The sequence below is a fragment of the Camelus bactrianus genome, chromosome 21 (assembly GCF_048773025.1).
Source record: "Camelus bactrianus isolate YW-2024 breed Bactrian camel chromosome 21, ASM4877302v1, whole genome shotgun sequence".
Lineage (NCBI taxonomy): Eukaryota > Metazoa > Chordata > Mammalia > Artiodactyla > Camelidae > Camelus > Camelus bactrianus.
The window spans coordinates 10,966,214-10,988,199 of NC_133559.1; the positions used below are offsets into that span (position 1 = coordinate 10,966,214).

Consider the following 21,986-nt stretch of genomic DNA (forward strand, 5'->3'; position numbering starts at 1 on the left):
GCTCAACGGCTGGTCTCCAGTAGCTGAGTAGGCACTCAGTAAGTGTTTTTTGAATGGATGTTGAATGCATCTCCATTCATTCAGGAAGAGTCCCCTCCTTTTTCAGGGTTCAGAGATTTTTCTACCTCTCTCTCAGATTAAAAGCCAGATGACACACAGAAACAGTTTTCAGACTTTCTTTATTCACCTGTAAAAAACCTCACCCACACCACAAACACCACACACACACACACACACACACACACACACACACACACACACACACACAGGCATACCTAAGATCCCTGTTTCAGTTCCCAGATCCTAGGGGTTTCAGCACATACAGCCCACACCAAGCCCACAGTCAGGGTTTGTGCCTGAGCACCAAGGGCCAGGGGCAGTGTCCCAGGCTGAAGCTAGGTCTTGCTGGGGGCCTCCTTTGCAGGGTCCGTGTGCCTTCACCCTGCCTCACATTAGGGTGTTCACAGCAGAGTGGCCTGCTCAGGGTGGGAGACTGGCTGTCGATAGGCTAAATAGGCTGGTAGCCGAGCCCGAGCGGCATCTCGGCGGCGGCGGAAGGCCAGGAATTCCTCCCGAAGGGCAGCACAACGGGCCTCAGGGCCAGGAGCATGGGCAGTGGTCAAGAGGCAGCTCTCCTCTGGAGTCTTCGCACCTGCAAGAGGGCAGAACAAGGAAAGGAAGAAGTCTTAAGGCCCCCTGGGTGCAGTCTCAAGGTTTCCCAGCACCGTGAAGTTCTCTAGGGCCTCCCAGGGCTGAGGAGCCAAGGGAGTGAGAGGAGAGTGCCTGGGGCACAGGGCCCCACTGGTAGCAGACTGGGTCAGCGAGGCTACGGTGCCCGCCTTTCTAGGGGGCTCACACACCTAGCTCTGGCTCAGCTTCAAGTCGAGATCGAGGGCCAGCCAAGCCCAGGTGCAGAGTCTCCAGCAATTCCATGTCCCCTGGGAATTCTGAGTCCCATTCATAGTTCTCATCCACAGATGTGTTCCTCCTGTTAAAAGGGGCAAATGCATGGTGTGGATGGGGGAACAGAGGGTGGCCAGAAAAGCCAGGACCCCACATGGAGGCTGGACCATGGGTTTCCTCTGAAGATCCCTGGGCCTCAGCAAAAGCTTCTGCAAGGAGACAGCTCTCCTAGTCCCAGGGTGGGAATGGAGCAGAGAAGGCCAAGGGCGTAGGAGAGGGCTGGGGAGAGTCTGATAAGGCAGGGTTGGGCAGGGACTGCCCTCACCTTTTGCTGACTGTCACCACATGCTCCCTTCGGGGCCACCTCTCAGGGCCACTGGCCCAGCTGCTGGTGTCTCCTGGAGCGGGGCTGAGGTAGCTGCCTCCTGCAGAGGGGGCTGTGGAGGGGGGCCGAAGGAACGAGGCGCTGCCCCGCCCGCTGCTCTGGCTTGTGAGGCTGCCCCGAGGGGCGGCAGGGAGTAGGCTTGGCAGTAGCCGCTCCCTGAGTGTCCAGTCAGCCAGTGCTGTGTATGGGGGTTCTGGGGGGGCCCCAACCCCAACCACAGCACCCTGAAGCACTGCTCTGGAGGACTCTGAGGGGGAGTCCAGGGGGTGGAGGAGAGATGAGGTGGGGCCAGGCCTAGTATCCATGTAATCTGGGGGTGGAGCAGGCCTGGGCTCCTCCAAGGGGGGCCAGTCTCCATCTACATTCATCTCCCGGAAGAAGGGCAAGCTCAGGTACTGAAGCAGGGGTCCTGGACCTGGGAGCGGACTGGGTGGGGCTGCAGGAGGGAGTCCCACAGGGCTGATGTCTGCAATGCAGAGGGGCTGGGGCATCCCACTGGGGCTGCTGCTGCTGCAATCATAGGACCTGGCCTGACGCCGGGCTGGGGCCCGAGGCTCCGCCTGCTCCAGGACCGACCTTTCTTGGGGGGCCCCCACGTTGGGTCCCATCACAAAGCGCCCATCTGGTCCCCGGCAAATGGGCTCCAGGGGTAAGGGCCCCCGGCTAGGTGGAGGATCCGGAGGGGGGCTGGGGGATCCAGCAGGCTCCCCCCAGAGCAGACTCTGGCGCAGGCTGGGGACTGGGGAACCCTGGAGTTTCAGCTTCGCCACGCTGTCAGGACTGCCCGAGCCCGGAGCAGAGCTGGGGAAGGACAGGAGATCAGGGTCTGTGGTAGGGGGCCAGTCCCCCTCCCAGGAACCAGCGTCAGGCCTTGAGAGGTTTGATGCAGAACAGAGCAGAGCTAGGGAGAGCAAGGGAGAAAAGGACCCACATGGTGGAGGGGTGGAGGGGTGTAGGGAAGGCACAGGCAACACTGGACCGGCCCCCAGGCTGGGGCCTCTGCACTCCCATCCTCACCTCCCTCTCACTTCTGTTCCCTCTCCTATCCCTCCCCAAGGTGCAGAAAAGGAAGCAGAGAACCCTGGCGCTCATAGTGGGAAGGGAGAGGAAGGCAAGGAAGTGGAGGGACTTACTGTGGAGCTGACTTCCCGGTGGGAGAGAAGATAAGAGGTGGATCTGCAAGGGCAAGAGAACTAGAGGTGACACAGGCAAAACCAAGCCCCACCAGGGCTCAAGGCGCTGACCTTCTCACCCAGCATCAGGCGCCCAACCCCATAGGCTCTGTAAAAGTGGAGGCCAGTCAGGAAGCAGGACGCGGGAGGTGGTAACACACCTGGCCCATGCTGGAGGGAGGTCATTTTTCCTCCAGATAGGAGGTGCTTATGGAGGGGCGTGGCCCTCATGTGGGCGGGGCCCCAGGTGGCCTACCTTGGCGGAGGCGTTTGCGGCGGCGACGCGCAGCTCTGCGCCGGTTCATGAGGCAGGCGGCCAGGATGCTCACGAGGACAGCCACGCCCAGGAAGCAGACCCCGCCCACCACGCCGGCCAGCACCGGCTGGGGCAGGAGGCCGGGCAGCTGGGTGCGCGAGGGATACACCTCCAGGCCTGGGCAAGGGGCCACGAGGAAGGGTCGGTGTCCACGACTTAGTGGGCTCCCAGACCCTCAATCCCCAGGGCTCTGCCCTCCTGCCAGGTTCTCACCGGAAGTGGAGACGTTGGCCGTGTTGCTGGGGTCGCTGACATAGCTACCGGCAAAGGCCACAAGGCGGAACTCATAGAGAACATCCTGGGGGTTGGGGTCCAGGAAGGGGGTCAGGGCCCAGCACCGCCCACCCAACCCCATCCTGAGAGACTCTGCAGTCCTAAGGGAAGGATGGAGTAGGAGCCGGAGGGGAGGACGGTCCTATCAGGGTGAGAGCAGGTTTGGGGAATGGAGCAGTGTGCTTGAAGAGCGGCTGGGAGGACCCTCCCTGTGCCTGCCTCCCACACCTACCTTGATAAGTCCTGGCACCAACAGCTGCATTTCAGTGCCTGCCACGGCCCGGTCCAGCACCTCCCAGCCCTGGGCGCCTTGCCGACCCTCCAGGACGTAGCCATCCAGTCTCTTAGGGACCAGTTCTGGAGGATCCCAATGCAAGAGTACCCCCCGGGGTGTCCTCACTGCCACCAGACCTCGGGGAGGGGACAGGGGAGGCAGCATCTCTGTTGGGGGTAGGCTGGGGGCAGCTGGTGTGGTAGGAAGCCCTGAATGGGACAGAGAGGCCTGTAAAGATTGGATTTCCGGGGCTCCTCCCCTGCTCCCCTGGACTTCCACAGCCCCTGGTGCCCAGCTGTTCTCCCAGAGTCCCTGAAGACAAGTCTGGATCATCCTCCACGAACCCCTCTGGCCCCCAGGCTGTCGGGCACCTCTGCCTCCTCCCACCCAGATCCTCCCATATCCAGATTTTCCCTACAGCCCGTCCCCATCCTTGTCTGCTGCTCTGGGTAAGAGGCCTCTCACCTTCAGGGGCAGACAAGACGATCTCGCTGAAGGGTCCACTTCCCAGCTTGTTCTGAGCGAGGACGCTGAACTGGTACTGGATGTGCGGCTGCAGCCCTGGCACTAGGAGGTGAGCAGCCCCCATTGGCACCGCCAGGGACACCCAGTCGTGGTGGGCTCGGTCCGGCCTCTTTGCCCTGGAGGACAGGAGGAAATGGGGGGCACCTCATGAACTAGGAAGAGCAGGAAGGTAGGAGTCCAGAGAGGTGACCTCTCCCCCCACCCCAACCATCCAGGGTCTCAGGACCTGGGACCTAAGATTCTCTAGAAATCAGGCAGCAGAGTTAGGGCAGGGCTGGGATGGAGGGGTGGGAGAAGGGCAGAGGGCCAGAGAGAATCCAGGTGGGGAGAAAAGGAGTAGCAGGGCCAGGTCACTCACAGTGGGGTGTACCAGACACTGAATCTCTGCAGATAGCCACCATCAAAGCCAGGCTCCCAGGAGACATTGGCACCCTTGGGCAAAGGCATCACGGACACATTGGTGACCACGTGGGGGCTGGTGCCTGGGTAGGGGGAATGGAGGGATGATGGTCAGGGCCCTGAGGCGTGGTGAAAAACTCAGGGGAGTCCCAGAGCTTCTGCCCTCCACCCATCACCCCAGGGGCTCCCCACCCAAGATCCCCATCGGGGCCTCTAAAAAAGACTCATTCCCCTCTCCAGCCAGCTCTGCAGCCACTAACCCAGCACGTAGACATTTGTGGAGGTGGCCACCCGGGCCACAGCATTGCTGGCCGTGCACTCCCAGCGCCCATGGGCCTCCTTGGTCAGTGGTCGCAGGATGAGGCTACTGTTGCTGTCCACCTGGGCCTGGCCCTGCAGCCCCCGGCCCACCTACAGAACCACTGGTCAGCCCTGAGGACACACGCAGCCACCCCTCACCAAGGGCGCCACTCATCTCTCCAGGAGCTCATTTCCACCCCACCCTGCCTCTGGCAGCCTCTCTCCCAGCCACCCTCCTCCCACAACATGGCCAGGGGCACGGAGGCGGGGGTGGGGACATGCATACAGGCAGAGTTGGGTCAGCAGCCTTACCTTGGCCCAAGAGATAGTAGGAGATGGGTCTCCTCGGGCAGAGCAGGGGATGAGTAGCTCCCGCCCTACTTCTTGGAAATATTCTTCCTTGGGCCGTTCTAGAAAAGCTGGGGGAGCCTGCAAGCCAAATCCGGCATTGAGAGCGGGCTCTCTCACACTGCTGTCTAAGGGTCGTTACTCCCCCTCGCCGGGGCCCCTTCACACCACATCTGTCTCCGTGGCTCAGTGTCTCTCTTGCTCTGTCTGTTCTCCAGGGGCTGGAGACAGTGGTGGGAGAGAAAAGGACTGATGGGCGGGAGGCCTCTGTGGAGATATACAAGCCTCAGTGGACACCCTTCACCCTCCCCTTTGCTCCCCACTCTCTTCCTTCCAGAGAGAGGCTGCACGGTCCCAGTTTAAGGGGTGGGGTGGGCAGGGTATCTTACTTTGTGGATGTGTTGTGTGACTCATGTCCCACCTCCCCAGCACCATCTCTGCAAAAACCTCTGGGATGGCATCTGACAGCTGCTGCTGTAGCCACCGTGGGAAACACAGATTTGGAAGTCCCTCCCTAAGAGTGTCTGTCCCACCCCCTCCATCAGCCTGGTGTCACTGCCAGGCTCATCTTCAGCCACCTGACCCGCTGTGGCTGACACCCTTCCCCACCCCCGAGCCTCACCTTGAGGAGCACACGGGTCACCGGGGAGGGCCCTGCAGTCCCAAGACTGTTGTAGGGGGTGCAGGAGTATTCTCCCAGGGCATCCTCGTTCCCCAGGGCAATGACCAGGGAGCCTTCTGGGCCCTGGGACCAGCCAGGGAACTGGAAGGAAGAAGAGAAGACAACCAGAGAGGGACTCAGCAGCAGCAAGCCCAAGATGGAGAGAGGCAACTGTCGGGAGGGAGCCAGTCCGAGAGACCCACGTCCTCGCAGAGGATGCCACACCCCTACCTCTGAGCTGGACCTCTCTCTGAATTCCAGCCCTTCCCCTCTCTTTCCTACAGAGAGGCCGCTACGAATGGGTGAGAAGGCCAGGACCGCAGCCTCCGAGGGAGCCACTCACAGGGAATCCAGTGTGAATGGTGCCCCCGGGGCTGAGTGATGTGGACTCCCTGCCTGCTGGGTCCTCACCTAGTTGTCTTCCCACGGTGACATTCTACGATGACCTTCCGCACCGTCCACCCCGTATCAGTTCTTCCCGGCTTCCCGATTTCTGTGTTAAAGGCTGACATCTGACTCCTCACTCACTCACTCTCCGTGTCTGTCCCATCCATCTTCGCATCGTCCTCTCTAACCCAGGCCCCATAACCTCTCATCTGCACCCTCATTTCAACAGCCTCTGAGCCCCTCTCCGTAGGTCCACTCTCTTCCCCCTCCATCCCATCTGACAGACCCCACTGCTTACAGCTCTGACGCAGTCACACCATTGCTCAAGCAAGGTCACTGGCCCTGAACACCTCTGGACTTTATTTTAAAACATTCAGCAAAAACGTATTGAGTATTGCAATCTCAGAAGCCCTGGGGACACTGGATTAAAAGATGCAACACTAGCCCACAAGGAATTTACAGTCTTTGCAGACAAACAAAAGATCTCAATTGCCCTGGAATGAGGTAATAAGTTGGCATCTATAATTCCTCCTTTTGATCCCAACCCGTCTTTCCAGATTTCTCCAGACCATTCCTGTCCCCACAGGCACTGGAGCTCCCACCCAACTGGACGACTCATTATGCCATAAAGGCGCTATACAGTTTCCTGCCTCTGGGCCCTGGTTTCCGTGTGGAATGTCTGTCCGCCCTTCAGGGCCCATCCCCAGTCCCAGAAGGCGCTGCTGAGCTGTCCTCCACCAGCCCCAAGAGGACATGCTCTCCCCTTCCCTGGTCTAGCAGTGTCTGAGTTGCTGTCCTCCCCCCCGGGCACGGTGTCTGTTTGCTCCTGCTCCCCACGTGACACCCTGCACAGCACCTGGTGAGAAGTGGATGTTCCCCAGTCACTGAACTGAATTAAACTGAGCTGACTCCACCCCAGCGGTCCTGATTAAAATACTACCAAGCGAAGCCCTCTCTCCCCTCCCCCAAGCCCGTACCTTGTCCAGCTGCAGGGCCTGCCCATCCTTGGTCCAGCTGACAAAGAGCAGTGGGGGGTTGGCACGAACTGGGCACCGGATCACCCCCCGCATGCCCACGGGCAGGGGTGTCTCAGGAGGCATCGCGGTCACCTGGGCTGGGTCTGGGGGAAGCAGTGGTGAGTCATGGAGACAGAGCTGGGCCTGGCCCAGCTGAGGGGAGCAGTCTGGGGAGGGCACAGGGGTCAGGCTTACAGAGCACAGTGAGGTAGGCAGAGGCCGAGGGCGGCCGTGGGAGGCCGTTGCTTGGCACACAGGTGTAGCGGCCGGCATCATCAGGCTGGGCGGCCTCCAGCCACAAGCTGCCATCCACCAGGATCCGCACTCGGGACTGCAGGCGGCTGCAATACGGAGGCCGGGGATTGGGGGTGGGGTGGGCCAGGCCTTGCTTAGCCAAAGGATTTCTTAGTCAGCCCACCAGTTCCCCATCCCCACCGCATCTCCAGGCCTCACCTAATGTGGAAGACATTGATGCTGTCCTGGAACCAGCTATAGGTGAGGTTAGCAGGGTACGCCTCAGCCCGGCAGGCCAGGGAAACATCCTGGGAGGCATTGACCGTGCTGTTCTTGGGGGGCACCACAATGACTGGGGGTCCTGTAGTGGGGAGCACAAGGGGAAGGAGGGGCCTCAGCGCAGTCTTCCAGGAATCTTGAGGTTACTTGTACAATTCTTCCCAGGTCTGCCCTCTGGAATACAGGGCTGGTTGCTACCGCTTGGGGAATGCAAATAGGTCCTAACTCTTGTATGTAACAAAAGTTCCTCCTCTCCCCGAGGCCAGCTCCCCTTCCCACCAGGGACAACCCCATTTACCCAGTTTCCTCTGTGTGTGTGTGTGTGTGTGTGTGTGTGTGTGTGTGTGTGTGTCTGTGTTGGGGGCGATCAGTTTTAACTCTCTGCACATTTACCCTTTACATCCCTCATCTGTCACATCTTAAATCACCTCTGTGTCTCCTACCCTAATCCATGTACCCAAAACATTACCCAAGATGCTGCAGCACTCCCAGGCTCCAGGCTCCCCCATCTCTGCCACTCTGATGCCATTCATGCAGAAATGCTCCCTTTGGCCACAGAACACTTCTGCTCAAGGACCCACCACAGCTCCTGGCTCCTAGTACACTAAGCTCAGACTTCTTGACCCAGCCCATGGGCCCTTGTTATCCGAACCATCTTTTCATATGTCAACCCTTCCAAACTCTTTCGGGCACTAAGGGCAGCTGCTATCTCCCCTCTCCGGGCTCCTGCTGCACGAGCAGTCAGCAGTAAGACGTAATGATATGAGCTGGCCTACAGAGCACCTCCAGGCCCGCCGGGCACCGCTAAGCACTCTACCTGCATCATCTCATTTAATCCTCACCAGAGCCTTTTGTGGTGGGAATGACTGTCTCCACTCCACAGATGAAGAAATGAAGGCTCAGAGGCAGAGAGGCTGTGTGATGACTTGCCCGAGATCAGCAGGGAAGGCAAGATGCATGTTCAGGCCTTCTCCACGCCGGACTGCACCCTTAACCACTGCCCCGCGCTGCCTTTCCAGCAGCGCCGGGGGAAGCCACACTTCACTGATGCGGCTTATCCTCCCCCGTAGGTGGGAGGCTCCACGGAGGCAGGGTCTACTTCTCCAAAGGGAGGGTCTTGGCCAGGAATTACTCCGTGGTTGGTTGAACCTAATTAAATTCTTGTAACAGTCCTGAGAGGTAGGGATGAACCCCTCTGTACAGATGAGGAAACTGAGGGTCGGGGAGCTACATGGCTCATGGTCTAACCCCAGGACCCACGCCCGTTCCACTGTGCCACACTGCTGGGCACTACGTATCTACTGTCTGTTCACTGATCCTTTTACAAGCAAGATGCTGGTTTTAGAGGAACAGCTTGCATTAGGAGGTCCTTCCTCTTCATGGGACCCTGCCTTCAAGCACAAGTCTCCCCCTGCCCCAATCCTGCTGTGTGCACCCCCAGCCTCAGGTCACAGTCCTCTCACACAGATGTCCTATTTCCCAGCCCTCCCTGGGGACAGCACCTAGCACCAGCAGCTGGGTGGCGTGGGTGGAGCTGCCCTCAGTACTGGAGGCTTGGCAGGTGTAGACTCCAGAGCTGCCTCGCTCCACCTGCCGGATCCGCAGGGTCCCGTTCTGCACCTTGAGGAGAAGTCAGTGAGGAAGGACCCACGTGTCCCCTTCCCACGGCAGGACTCAGACCCTGCACTTCCGAGGCTGGCCAGCAGAGGGAGAGAGCGTGCCAGGCTCAGGGAAGCCAGTGCAAAGACCCTTGTCTGGCCAGTCTCCCAGTCTGGCCTTCCTCCCTGTCCTCCAGCCCCACTCCCAGGCCTCCACCTGCCCCACATTCTACCTGGTCCACCCTGTCCAGCCTGGAGACTCACCTGCACCTGACTCTGGCCTTGGCCAAGGTCCTGTCCTCGGAGCTTCCAAGTCACACGAGGTTGGGGGCTGCCACGGGCCACACAACGCAGGGTCACGGGCTCCAGTTCCCGCACTTCTAGCACCTGGGGAGGTGTCTCCAGGAACTGAGGGGGCGCTGCAAGGAGAGAGGTGTCAGGGGTGGCCAGAGGGGTGATCAGCCCAAAGAGCAGCATCCAGGGACCAGAGAGCTGCAACAGTGTTGCAGCCCTCAGCCCACCAACCTGCCCAGCTTCACAGGAATGCCTAGCCCAAGGCTACCCTGTCTGCTGCACCGGGAGCCTAGTGGGGACTGTACCAGCCCATCTCCACACGGCCTGCAGAGTTGGCAAGAGAGCTGAGCACAGGCTGGATGTTCAGAGCTGGGAGAGAGCTAGGTGCCCTCTGGAAGAGCACTGTCCTGGGAGTCAGGAGGCCTGGGTTCTAGACTCTGCTCTGCCGCTCATTAGTGGCATGACCCGGTCTCCCAGTGCCCTCGTCTCCTCATCTATGAAATGGGAGTAATTATGATCTCCTTCCATCTTAGGGTTGAAGAGAGGATTCGTGAAGTACTGGGTTAAACAGTGTTTTGAAAAAACAGAAAGTTATATATATATATATATATGTGAGCTATGTTTCACCCAGGGCTTAACACCCCCTTACCCCCAACCCATCACCTTCTCCTTGCCAGCAAGGCAGGAGCAGGGAAGAGAGAGGAAGAAGTCGTAACACAGAACTGAGAAGGCTAGCTGGATTTCAATTTGAAGAACCCAAAAGGTGGGGTGGGTGTGGATGGGAGGGATAAGATGCAAACAGGCGTGTCTGTGAGGGTGGGGCCTTCCCCTCTTCCTCCTCATTCTGCTCCCCTCCCTTCTCCTCTGCCTGCCCCCAGCTTCGTACAGTTGACTGTGAGGTGCACCCAGGAGCCGTTGGCAGAGTCGTCTTCGGGGCTGTGCTGGTCCAAGAAGAGCACACGGCACTCATACCAGCCCTGGTCTTCAGCCCGGAGCCCCTCGATCTGGAGAGATGCCCCCTTCTGAAGCCGGACACGCCCTGGTGGGGGAGCCCTGAGTCAAGGGTGCTGAAAGGACCCCTTGGGAACCCCAACCCCCTGGTCACATTTTCAGAGGTCAAGGTTCAGTCTCTCCCAATTACCCTGGAAGAGTGGGGTCGGGACAGGTACAGTTGGGTCATGGAGGCAGCCCCCTCCCTCAACCCCTCTGAGGGCTCCTGTCTTTCAGCAGCTGGGACCCAGCTTAGACAGAGAGAAACCCAGAGCGGCAGTAGGCAGACCAGACACTCCACTGAACTACACGAGGCTTCCTGGACTGTACGGGGAGGGGGCCGAAGAGCCAACACTGGGTCTCCTCTGCATTCACACAGAATCTGCCCATCCCTGAGCTCTCTGTGTAAGGGGGCTCCCGGGAGTACTCCTGCCGGAGGACTCTGTCCCCAGAAACCATAGTAGTGTCTGGGGCCTGAGCGGGGATCCAGACCTCGCCAATCAAAGCCTCTAATCCACCAGGGCTATTATCAGCGGCCTAAGCGCCTTAGGGTGGCCAGAGTCCAGCCCAGCCAGGCAGCAAGGTCAGCAGCCTCCTCACCCCCTCCCCTCATGCCCCAGGGCATCCAGGCCCGTCTGACAGACTCCACAGAGCTCCACAAAGCATCCAGCCCCTAGCCGAGCAGACACTGCCCTTCCACCTCTGTCAGCATCCACACCACACCACCAGGTTCGGATGGAGGGTGCCCCCTGAACCCCTCAGCCCCCTGCCCTGGCAGATCCCTGCACCCCAGACGGGTTTGTGGGTCCTGGGTGGTGCAGCCTAGTGGGAGATGCACAGGCTGGGGAGCCACAGAGACCTAGCATCCAGCTCTGCCGTGCACTCCTTTGGCCAAGTTACTTAACCTCTCTCTCAGTGTCAGCTTCTTCATCTACAAAATGAGAGAGAGAAAGAAACCCAGGAGGGGTGGAGGCGAGGCAGGCAGCATGGTGTCTGGCATCAGCAGGGGCTCCAGTAAAAGCGGTTGAACAAATGAACGAGCAGACTTGAATTCAGCAGCCTGCATTCAACCTTGACCCCATCCCTTACAGGGGGACACGTCCTCGCCCTCTTCTCCCCTGTATCAGTGAAGAGCGCCCCCGGGCACGTCACCCTTCCAGAAATCTGGTGTCCCCTAGACTGTTCTCTGCATTACCCCTTCATCTGCATGTGCAGGAAACCTTTCAGATTCTACCTCCTAAATATCTTTTCCCTCTCTACCTGCTTCACTTCAGTCTAGTCTCAGAGCATCTCTCACCCAGGTTACTCCAACAGCCCACGAAGAGGTCTCCGTGCCTCCCACCCCCTGCCCTCTGCATCCACCAGCTGCCCGCCCCACCTCGACCTTGGACATGGACAGATGACGCTTTCTAAATCTTTGGGGTTATGCGCAAACGTAACCAGACTGTGCCCCGCCTTAGCCCTTCCTAACACTGGACAATCTGAAGCTCTTCGAGCACTCGCCCCCTCCAGTCTGTGTCCATTCCACCTCCGGGGTGATCTTTCTGAAACAGAATCAAAACCTGCAGTGTCCCTAAAGCCACCAGGGAAGGCGAGTTGGATGGCCAGGCTAAGGCTGGCTTTGTGGTCTTTTCTCTTCCAGGAATGAGTCCAGGGGTGCAGATTCTCTAGAAAGGGTGGAGCTGCTTACAGGGCTAGGTGTTTAAATCCCCACCTAGAAGATAAGCCTGGGTCTTGTAGGTAAATATTGAACAAAATCACACCCTTCCACCCACCAGGGGGCTCCTCAGTAACCCCAACCTGCCCAGCCATGGAAGCCCACAGACCCCACTGCAACCTCTTCTAAGTCCCATATGATGGTGATTTCATTATAATGACCGTCAAGCCCAACAAAGAAGGAAGAAGAGGGGAGGGAAACTGAGTTAGGGACACAGGCCACATCATACCAAGCACGGTCACCATTCTTAATCTTCCTAAGGATTCCATTATAGAGGAAGGAACTGAGGTTAGGCTTCCTTCAAAATCACACAGCCACATGGGGGAGGATATAGCTTAAGTGGTAGAGTGCACGCTTAGCACACACAAGGCCTTGGGTTCAATCCCCAGTACCTCCTCTAAAAATAAACAAATAAGTGAGCTTAATTACCCCCCCAATTTTTTTAAATAAATAAATTTTTAAAAATAATAAAATAAATTTAAAAAAAAGAAAAGTGAAAAATCACATTGATACAGCTAGGCCTTCTTTCTCATGATGCAGCGTACTTGCCAGTGCACACTGGTGTTAGTAGGATCAAGTGATGTTCAGGACACTGTCACTGAGCGTCTTTAGTATGCTCTCACTCAGAGGATGCTGCTAGCCAATGGGCAACAGCTCCAAATAGCTGTTGATCAGAACATCCAATAAAGTGTACTGTCTGTCCTAACTTCTCTGTGAGATATGGACCACCAGACCTGGAATGTTACAGAAGAGCAAGATGGCCAGAGGCAGGCAGGCCTGAGTCCCCTGAGTCCTGAGCCCCCCTCCTGGAGGCCCGCCCTCCACTTGCACAGCCAGAGCCTGAGGGACTTCAGGGGTATGTGGAGGGAGCAGGAGACACAGTCTTCGCTCTCAGAAGGCAAGGAGCCCACACCCATGTGCATGTGCAAGTTCACATACACACAGAAGCTCACAAATGGTGCTGACTGTGCCCAGATGTTGCAAGAGACTATGGAGCAAGAGGGGTATGGAAGGCTTCCAGGAAGATGAGACCATGCAGAGAGTTTTGAAGGATAAATAGTAGGAAGAGGAAATGACTAGAGGGGGCAGGGGTGTTCTAAATGGAGGAGGAGATAACTGATTTTCATCAGACAACTCAGGACAGTAAAAAAAACTCATGTCCCTTCTGCTGTATGGGGTACCTCGAAACTCCCAAGAAATTCAGCACAAAAGTCAAAGACCAAAAGCTGGTCCCATGGACCAGAAGAGTCGGTCTAAGACCCACCCCAGGAAAGCTGGTGCAGAAAAAGTCAAGCCGCGGTTTCGCACCACGCGGGCGCTCTGTGCAGGTTCCGTGCTGGGTACTTTACATACAGGGGCTAACTTAACCCTAGAATTTAATCCTGGCTAGTTTTATATTGCCTTTTACCACTTCTGTACTGTACATCCAGTCTCCTCTGCTAGACGGATTCTAGAATCCTCAGATTGGAAGCCTTCGGTTCAGTGTGATCCCTAAAGCTCCCAACAGTCTCTCTCGTGGTCCCTCCCACATTCTAGGCCACAGGCCTCACACACAGTCCCAGGCCATCTCCCCTTCACTTGCCCAGAGGGTTTATGACAGGACAGCATTGTCCTTAGCAACCTCCACCTCCCGTTGCCTAGCAACTGCAGTCCGGAGTCCTCCACACAAAGGCAGAGAGGCCCCTTCCACACTGGGATGCAGTAAAAGGGTTAATGGGCGCAGGGGCCTCCCTTCCTGGGCCCTGACTCCCCAGACTAGCCCTGGCCCGACCTGGAGCTGCAGACTGGGGGCAGGGGTGGACCCGAAGGGCAAGGGGAGGAAGAAAGCCCCAGAGGTTCCTGCTCACAGCTCTTGCAGCTCAAAGGAACACCGCAGAGACAGGAAGAAAACCCACAGGTAGCAAAGTGGCTGCTCTTCAGTGGTCTGTCTGCTGGAGGGACCTCAAGACAAGACAGAGGGCAGAGGGGAGTGGCATACCTCCCTGTGGGAGTCCCAAGGAAAGCCCTTCTCTCCCCTCTCCTCCACCTCCCCCAGCCTTACCCTCTGTAGGACCATGTTCGGAACCTGCCCAGCCTCAGCCCGGCAGCCCACCCCTCCCCAGCCAGGAAGGCAGATGCAGGGACTGAGGAAGGTGGGGAGGGAGGGCTGGTGGGCAAAGCCATCATCTGTCTACTTGTCCTAATTGGGGCCCCCTTTCAGCAGTTCTCCTGGGGCTTGTGTAGACACATCCACTCCCACCAGGCTGTTTGCCAACAACTGCCCCCAGTTTGAAAATAAACTCTTCCCTTGTGTGGCACCTGCCTGAGCCTCCGCCCCTCTCAGCTCGGCCTGTCCTTTGGTGAGAGCTCAGCCAATCCTGTGCTTCTCCCAGGATTCAAACTAAAGAGGGAAAAGGGAGGGGGTCCCCTTCCCCCATCCAAGTCCTCCCAAGGTGGACTTTCCTGGGTCTTCCTCTGAGGAGGAAGCAGCCAAGCTCTCTTGCCAGCAGCCCCAGACCCAGCCGTAGGCCTCGCACACACTGCCCTCTGAGACAGCTAAACCGCTCAGATTAAGGCTCCATTGGGGATTAGGAGGAAGCTGAGCCTTTCGAGAGAGCCAGCTGGGCGCAGAAGGCCCCCAGGGAGGCCTATACACTATTTTAAGTCTCCACGGGAGCCACCTGAAGCAGCGATCCAGCCCCTCACATTTGCTGATCTGTAGGGGCGTCTGGTCCTCCCAAGCCCATCCTGTCTGTGCATATCTCGGTTGGACTCCGAATCAGAAGCAGCGGAGAAGCAGACCAGTCACAGACCCACCCACCCTGCTGCCCCGTCAGCCCATTCCCTAGAAGCCTAGAACCCCCAGACTAGCATTTAGGAAAGTAGGGGAGGAGGAGGGCGGAGGAGTGAGCCGAGAGCAGAGCCAGGGACCAGGAGAGGGCCAAGGAGGGAGACCAGGGAGGATCAGCATGGAGTCTGGGAGGTTTCATGATGAAATCTAGGAAGAGTGATTAGAGAATTAGGATGGATACTTGAAATAAGGCTGCAGGATCTCCTTTGGAACAGACCACGTGGAGTTCTAAACAGCACAGCTATAGTGTGTGTGTGTGTGTGTGTGTGTGTGTGTGTGTGTGTGTGTGTGTGTGTGTAAATGAATGAATCCTTCAGTGCATTAACACTGCTTAGGAGCAGAGCCATGCTTGTTAAGTGGAGTTAAGGCAGTGGAGCTGGAGATGAGGTTGGGGCAGGGATAGAGCAGTTAAGAAGAGGTCTTGTGCCCACTTTACCCCGCCCGCCTTTGTTGGGGATACCTCCCAGCCTCCCACCTGAGGATAAGCCTTACCCACGTAATCAGGGTCGATGCGGGGAGAGTAGAGGCCGAACTGGATGAAGATGGGAAGCAGGAATCCAAAGCGCAGCCACTCGATGACGTGCAGAGGGGGCCGGCCGGCTGGGGGCAGCAGGTCACAGCCCAACACCGCACTCTCCCCAGCCCGGCCCACCACTGACACCACCTCGGGCTTCCCTCGACCTGCAGGGGGCAGGTGGCATGAAGACACAGCAGGGGACCAGAATCTGTGCTGGGAGGAGAGATACCCTCTCCACCTCCGTAGGCTCCCCAGGCCTTTGTGAAGTGATTGAGGGAATCCTTGACTTCCGTGGAACCAGTGTTATTCCTCCCCTCCCCCAGCACACTCACAGAGAACCCCCTGGGGAGCACCCCCCACCCGAAAGCCACCAGGGAGTTCTGGAGCCCAGGGAGTCCAGCTCACCGTCAGCCCCCTGGCTGATGATCAGGCTGAGGATGGCCAGACTGAGGCACCAAACCATAGCCCAGCTGCCTGCTCACCCGGCCCCTCCTATCCACAGGGGCCCAGACGGAGGGGCCCGGGGACGTCCACAGCCCAGCAAGCCCTGTCAATCCTTCTGATCAGGTAGCAGATGTCAGCTCGCACTCTTCTGGGCAGTTAGGGCTTGGCTTACGGAACACCCGATGAAGCCGTTCTCTGGAGCACCACCAGATCTAGATGCAAAATTCAAGGCAACAGGCAGAGTGGGCCAGTATTGGACACCAAAAGAAACCTCAAAGTTAGAGAAAAGCTGGAGGTGAGCAAAGGATGAGAAAGGAGAGAAGAGAGCAGATAGGTAGAGGGAAGGGCTGAGGTGAGGGTACTGGGAGAGCGAGGGAGGGCTGGGTGGGGGGACCAGACAGGGGAGGACATGTAGGGAGCAGAGGATTTGAAAGATCTTAGAAAAAGCAGAATTCTGGGGATATCCAGATGACTAAGCCTCTTGGAGAGCTGAGCCAGGAGGGAACTGGGGTTCCTATTCACTGGGAAAAAGGCTTGTCAGGAAAGCACAGGAGATGAAGAGCCCCCACAGCCCACCCTCCTCTGCCTTTTCTTTCCTTAGTCCTGACGCCAATAACAAGGTAGCAGATCGCAAGGTAGAACCAGTATTATCACCTCCACTCCACGGTGATAAATAAAGACCTTAAGGATCTAAGAGAGACTTGCTTGGGGGGCACAGAGCCAATCGAGGGCAAAGCCTGGGTGAGAAGCCCCTGAAAGTGGCCCTCAGGGCATCCCCACACAAATCCTCGCCTCAACCCCCCAGCCTCTGTGAACCCTGGAAGCTGGGGACCCTGTACCACTCTCTCCACTCAGCCTCCCAGCACTGCTTTAGCAGTGAATGAGTCAGGCAGCTGGGAGAGGAGGCGCTGCCTCCCCCACCTACCGGTATGGGGGGCCCAGGCAGCACCCTCCAGGTCTGGGCAGGTCCCTGGGCTGGTGGCTGGCACCGCTTCCTCTTCATGATGCTGCCAGGCAGCCCTCCCTCTGCCATACACCATGACCCAAGTTTCTCACCCCAGTTCCTCCCACTTACTCGTCCTCCATATCCTCAGGCCCAAGGTTTGCCAGGCTCTCCCTTCCCCAGCTCGGGGAGGGCATGGTCCGTGAGAAGCCAAAAAAGCCTGCAAGTTCCCTGGGGTGTACAAAGTGAGCCCTGGGGAATGAAAGGTGGAACTGTTGACAGCCCCAGCCCCTGAGCATCTAGGGAAGTCACAGAGGCAAATCCAAGTAGACTCTGCTCTGCGGGCCTCCACCCTGCTCTTGGTCTCCCAGTTCCCCACTGGCTATAAAACATCCTCCATGTCCCTCAGCCTGATCTCCGCCTCTACTTAATGGCCCTGCATGTCTAACTCACCAGCAAATATCTCCCTTGCTTCCCACTGCCCTCAGCCAGCTCTCCCATGCTTCCTGGACATATCCTTTTCCAAATGCATAGGAACCCCCAGTTCTCTCCTGGCTCAGTTTCCTGAAAACCTGAGTAACCCAGGTTTGCCCAGAATTCCTCTGCTTTTCCTAAGATCTTCACAACTCTTCTGCCCCCACCATGTCCTCACCTTTGTAGTCTCCCCACCCAGCACTCTCTCCCAGTACGGTTATCCCTACTTCTCATAGTCACCACCAAATTCCCATTTTTCACACCTGATCTCCAATTGTACCAGGTCCTCTGTGCTTCAAGGAACTCTCTGTCTCCTCCGGAATCACCACCCACCCACCCATCCTCTCCTCTACCATCCTCTCCTCCCCGGAATTTCCCTCTCTAGAATTCTCCTACCTCAGCCCACAATACACTTCTGATACCCCGCCCCCAATTCTCTTCTTCCTCGCCTTCTCCGGACCCCTGGAACTCCTCCTTGCTTTTGGAACCCACCAGGAACCACCCCCCACCCCCTCCCCCTACACACATGCATTACCTCCAGAACTACTCCAGTTCTCCGGGGGCCCCCACCCACCCACCAAGAATCCCCCGTTGCTCCCCAGAACTCCCCTAGTTCTGCTCCCCAAAGAATTCCACTTCTCTCCTCAAGTCCCTCTCTTTCTCCTACCCCCCAGAACTCCCGCACCGTTCTCCATCCCCCCGCCGGCACCCCTATTCCATTGCCCCCAGCACGTCCCCGCCCTCACCTGCTCCGCACCGCTCGGCTCCACTCTTCCAGCTACACAATAGGGGGCGGACCCGCCTCCCCGCCTCGGATGCCCCGAGCGCCTCCCGTCGCCCTGGAGACCGCCAATCCCCCTCCCGCGGCGGCCAATTGGAGCGAGCAGAAGGTGAGTCGAGGCGGGCGCGACCCCCGAGCGGCCTGGGAGTTGTAGTTTCGAGAGAGCAGGACTCGGTGGCACGTGGGCTTGGGTCGCCCCCTGCTGGAGCTCGATACAACGAAGCGTGGAAAGGCCGGTGCGCCGCTTCCCGCTTCCAGCTTGAGGAGCTAAGCCCGTCAGGGCCCGTGCTCCAGGGGTCGCAGGAGTTGGCCCTGCACACCCTCCTTCCCGTGTAGACTACCTTGGGGCCTCTCCTCTCCCCTAAAGGGCTTAACCGCAGATGCGGCAGCTAGGGTTGAAATCTGAGCCTGGCGGCAGGAGCACCAAGCGGGGAGCAGGACTCCCCGCCCTCTTCCCAGGGGATCCACCCCGCTCCTCTGATCTCCTCCCCCATCCCTATCCCCATCCCCACCTCCACACATTTCTTCTCTGGCCGGACTGGAAATACCTGTCTGCACTGGCGAGCTCCCAAACCTTGCCCAGGCTCCTCCCCCAGTGTGCAGAGGAGCCGGCTGCGCTCCTAGCCTCAGGTTGCCAAGTCAGCTCCCGCCGCAGCGCCCAGCAAAACCGCGCAGAGAAAAGAGCCCAGAGGGGAGAAGTGAGAGAGACATCCAGGCGCGGGAGACTGAGAGAGGAGGAATGAATTAAACCGTCGTTTACTGAACTCCTACAGGGTGCTGGATCCTGGACCACACGCTTTACGAGTCTTATGTAACCTGTACAGAGACCCTGTAAAGTAGGTGTAACTCCGTTTGACTAAAGAAAAAACGGCGCCTCCAGGAGGTGACGTAACCTTTCCAAGACTTCCTGTCTAGGACATAGCAGAGAAGGAACATGACCCAGCTGGGAATCCATCACACCCACCCCCTTAGAGACTTCAACCTCAGGCAAAAAGACATCTGGTATGTCTGCCCTGCAGAGCTTTCTGCTTCCTCAACTCGGTGCTGACTTGGGGAAGCAGGGTCATCAGCCCTTCCCCAGGAGGCTTGGGCGGTCTTAAGTCTACCCAGTGCTCCTCTGGAAGACTTTCCTGAAAACAGCACACTGATCTCACCCCAGTCTGAACTCCTGCCACTCAAAGAGTGCACCCGGCATCTGATTCCCAATCATGGCCTCAACACTGGGAGAGACCCTGCGGAACCCTGCGGAATTGGTCTAACCATAGCTCACACCAGCATGCCTGCCACATCTTCCCTCCAGGTGGTCACCCAGCCCTATCTGGCCACACCCTGGGCCAGGAAGCTCACCATCTCCCTGTAGTAACGCATTCCATCTTCAGGGACTTTGACTGCTGGAGATTTCTTCCAGGTGTAAATGTCTGGGTGCTTTTATGCCAAGACCTGAGATAAAAATGGGAGTGGGGGTAGCTGGGAAGGAGGCAGGAGCAGTGGTGTAGACTGCCACACTCCCCCTAGCAAATTCTCCCAAAGTGGCAGCCTTCAGCATGACTGCAATGTAGCAGACTGACCTAACAGTGCTAAGACTCTAATGAAAACATGTTAGTGGACACAGCATGGAAGCAAGGCCAGGCGGAATGCCTAGGAAAGATGGTCAAAGAATGAAGTCTTTTTTACATCTTGGCTCCTCACTGAACAGTGGGAAAGATCTCCCTCCCCCCACACCGTGTTAGAATTGGCTACATCTCTGGTTCAAAGGTTTCATTTCTGCGTCTCCAACGTCTTCTTTAGGATAAGTTAATCTCGTTTGGACATTAAAATAACTTTTTTATAAAATTGGGATTTAAAATGATTTTCCACTTTTTGAAGTTTATGATACGGTCATTTTTTTTAATGTTTTTTATTACTGTCATTTGCTTTGATTCAGATGTATCTTGTTGGCTTCTTGGTAAGAAAAGGAACCTAGCCCTGAAACTTGTTCCCTCACCATGCCAGAAGTGAGAGTTGATAAAAATAGTCCCTGAGGCTCAAAACTAAAGATTTCTCTCTGGGTTGTCCTCACTCCACCATCATTATTAATCTCTGGGAAATTTTCTTCAGCCAGCTAAGGTTCTACCTCACCAAAGCATCAGCCAGCCTACATATTTTCAACTTGTTGACCAGAAGATCAGACAATGTTGTCAATTCCAGGGACTTTGCTGGCCACATGCTGTGAGCACTGGTCCTATCACCTGATCAGAAAAGAAATAAAATTCCTCATTTATTGTCCATTAGCGGTTGGTGTGCCTGTCTTCTGTCCCAGTGAGACTCTAACTCCATGAATGCATGAAGCCGGTCTTGTTCACCCTTGAATTCCCCTGCAGCCCATGGTCTATCAGAGGGGCCCGGCCTACCTCTCCAGACTCATTTCTCACTGACCCCTTTATCACACGGTGACAGTGTGTGGCCTTGTAATCCCTAGAATTCACTGTGCCTGATCATGTATCAGTGGCTTCCCACTTATCTTCTGTCTAACTAGAATGTCCTTTCTCTCCCTTCCCTGAACTCACCGCTAATCACAGGTCAAAATGCTGTTTACCTCTTTCCTCCAGGACACCATCCCTGACTCCTCCCACCACACCCTCACCTTCACCCATAGCCCTTGTCACAACACACCCATATCGTTACACACCCCACCAAGAGTTCCTCGAGGGCAGTGTCTTTTCCGCTTCTCCCGTGCTAGCCCAGTGCCTGACACTTATATTACCCTCCTCCCCACAGTTTGCTTTTCACCTAGTTCAAAAAAGCAAACTTTGCAAAAGGCGAAGTGCCACCAGGTGACTATTATCCTGGCTTCCTGCAGGGGAAGGAGCCTGGGTGTCTCTGAGTTTATATTCCACCTTCTTGAATGTCTCAGCCTTCCTCTTCCAGATGCTCTGGGCTGGTTGGGGACCTCAGCCTTTCTCTATTCAGAAACTGAGTGTAAGAAGAAGGGATTTTGCCAAATTCCAGGGAAAGCCCTGGGCCAGCAGTACAGGGACCGCTCATTCCCTCATTTACTTCCTGTGCCAGACTCTGAAACACACGAGAGAAGACCTGGCCCCTTGTGTGCAAGATGGGCTCCAGGGGCCTTTCCCATTTAGCCTCCAGAAAGGAATTAAAGGAGTCGGAGGACTCGGGGGCAGCAGGCTGGGTCCTCGAACTGCAGGCCTTTTGGAGGTGGGACTGCTTAGGCCAAAGGGAGGCATAGGGAACCGGTCTCACGCTGGTCCAGTGACAGCATTCCGGGGGGACAAGGGACTCAGGCCCTCAGGGAGTAGAGTGGATCGGCTGCCAGTCTAAACAGCTCTTTGGGGACTGCTTTCCCATCCTCGCCACCTCCTTCCCAAGCCCCATGGGGCTCCATCTCCCACACAAAAACTTAGACAGGAAGCCCTGCTTACCTCTGGCCCTGCTTCCTTTCCAGTCCTGGAGACCCTGCCTCTTGGCTTCCACCCATGCCTTTTGATATTCTTGGAACCCTCCTCCTGGGGTGTCCTAGTGCCTGGCCCATGTGCCCTGTTTCTCCAAAAGCCATCCTCGGCCTTCATGGTTCCCCCATGGGTCCCACTGTCCCATCACAGCCTCAGTGTTCCTTTCCTTGGGAGACACTGTCGAGGGCAACATCCTTCTCCTCACTGAGAGGGAAAAGCGAGATGCAGAGAGATGTCCGGCATGGCTTCTGCCACACAGCCCTGTCCCTACCCCCAGACCCTTTTCTGACCGCCCACCAACCAGGTTACCGGCCCCTTCCAACCCTGCGGGGGCTCGGGCACTCACTTGGCCCTGAGTCTGGAAGAGCACCCACCAGCTGCACCTTTGCCTGCTTCACCTTCAAAGCGTGCATTCCTGGTGCCTCAATGGGTGTCTGCTGAACAAAGGGTCCCTCGCCAGAGGTAGGTGGCCGAGCA

General features: G+C 57.1%; 1 protein-coding gene across 4 annotated transcripts; it reads right to left on the bottom strand.

Annotated features, from left to right (window-relative positions):
* Nucleotides 1–175: 175 nt before the first annotated feature.
* On the bottom strand, nucleotides 176–18,513 carry IGSF9 (immunoglobulin superfamily member 9). Of its 4 annotated transcripts, none has more exons than XM_074349666.1 (21): nucleotides 18,026–18,513; nucleotides 15,824–16,074; nucleotides 15,394–15,675; nucleotides 10,251–10,403; nucleotides 9,335–9,489; nucleotides 8,975–9,092; nucleotides 7,413–7,554; nucleotides 7,155–7,300; nucleotides 6,921–7,063; nucleotides 5,518–5,658; nucleotides 4,860–4,976; nucleotides 4,508–4,658; nucleotides 4,207–4,330; nucleotides 3,789–3,964; nucleotides 3,282–3,532; nucleotides 2,990–3,074; nucleotides 2,717–2,893; nucleotides 2,422–2,464; nucleotides 1,229–2,089; nucleotides 861–988; nucleotides 176–652 (listed from the first exon to the last, which is right to left on the bottom strand). In XM_074349666.1, exons 2-21 carry the CDS (start codon nucleotides 15,879–15,881, stop codon nucleotides 462–464), a joined length of 3,642 nt encoding a protein of 1,213 aa, XP_074205767.1. In that variant the 5' UTR covers nucleotides 15,882–16,074; nucleotides 18,026–18,513; the 3' UTR covers nucleotides 176–461. The 4 variants fall into 4 exon arrangements, with proteins under 4 accessions (XP_074205767.1, XP_074205770.1, XP_074205769.1 ...); XM_074349669.1 differs by having other exon boundaries at nucleotides 15,394–15,582; nucleotides 18,026–18,512; XM_074349668.1 differs by lacking the exon at nucleotides 18,026–18,513 and adding an exon at nucleotides 16,938–17,614.
* Between the last annotated feature and the right edge of the window lie 3,473 nt (nucleotides 18,514–21,986).

Coding starts and splice junctions, on each gene's coding strand:
- IGSF9 (XM_074349666.1), bottom strand. CDS start 15,881: ATGGTTTGGTGCCTCAGTCTGGCCATCCTCAGCCTGATCATCAGCCAG. Junction 2,465..2,716: donor CCGCAAACGCCTCCGCCAAG/GTAGGCCACCTG, acceptor TTGCCCTTGCAG/ATCCACCTCTTATCTTCTCT. Junction 2,090..2,421: donor ACCGGGAAGTCAGCTCCACA/GTAAGTCCCTCC, acceptor GTCCTTCCCCAG/CTCTGCTCCGGGCTCGGGCA.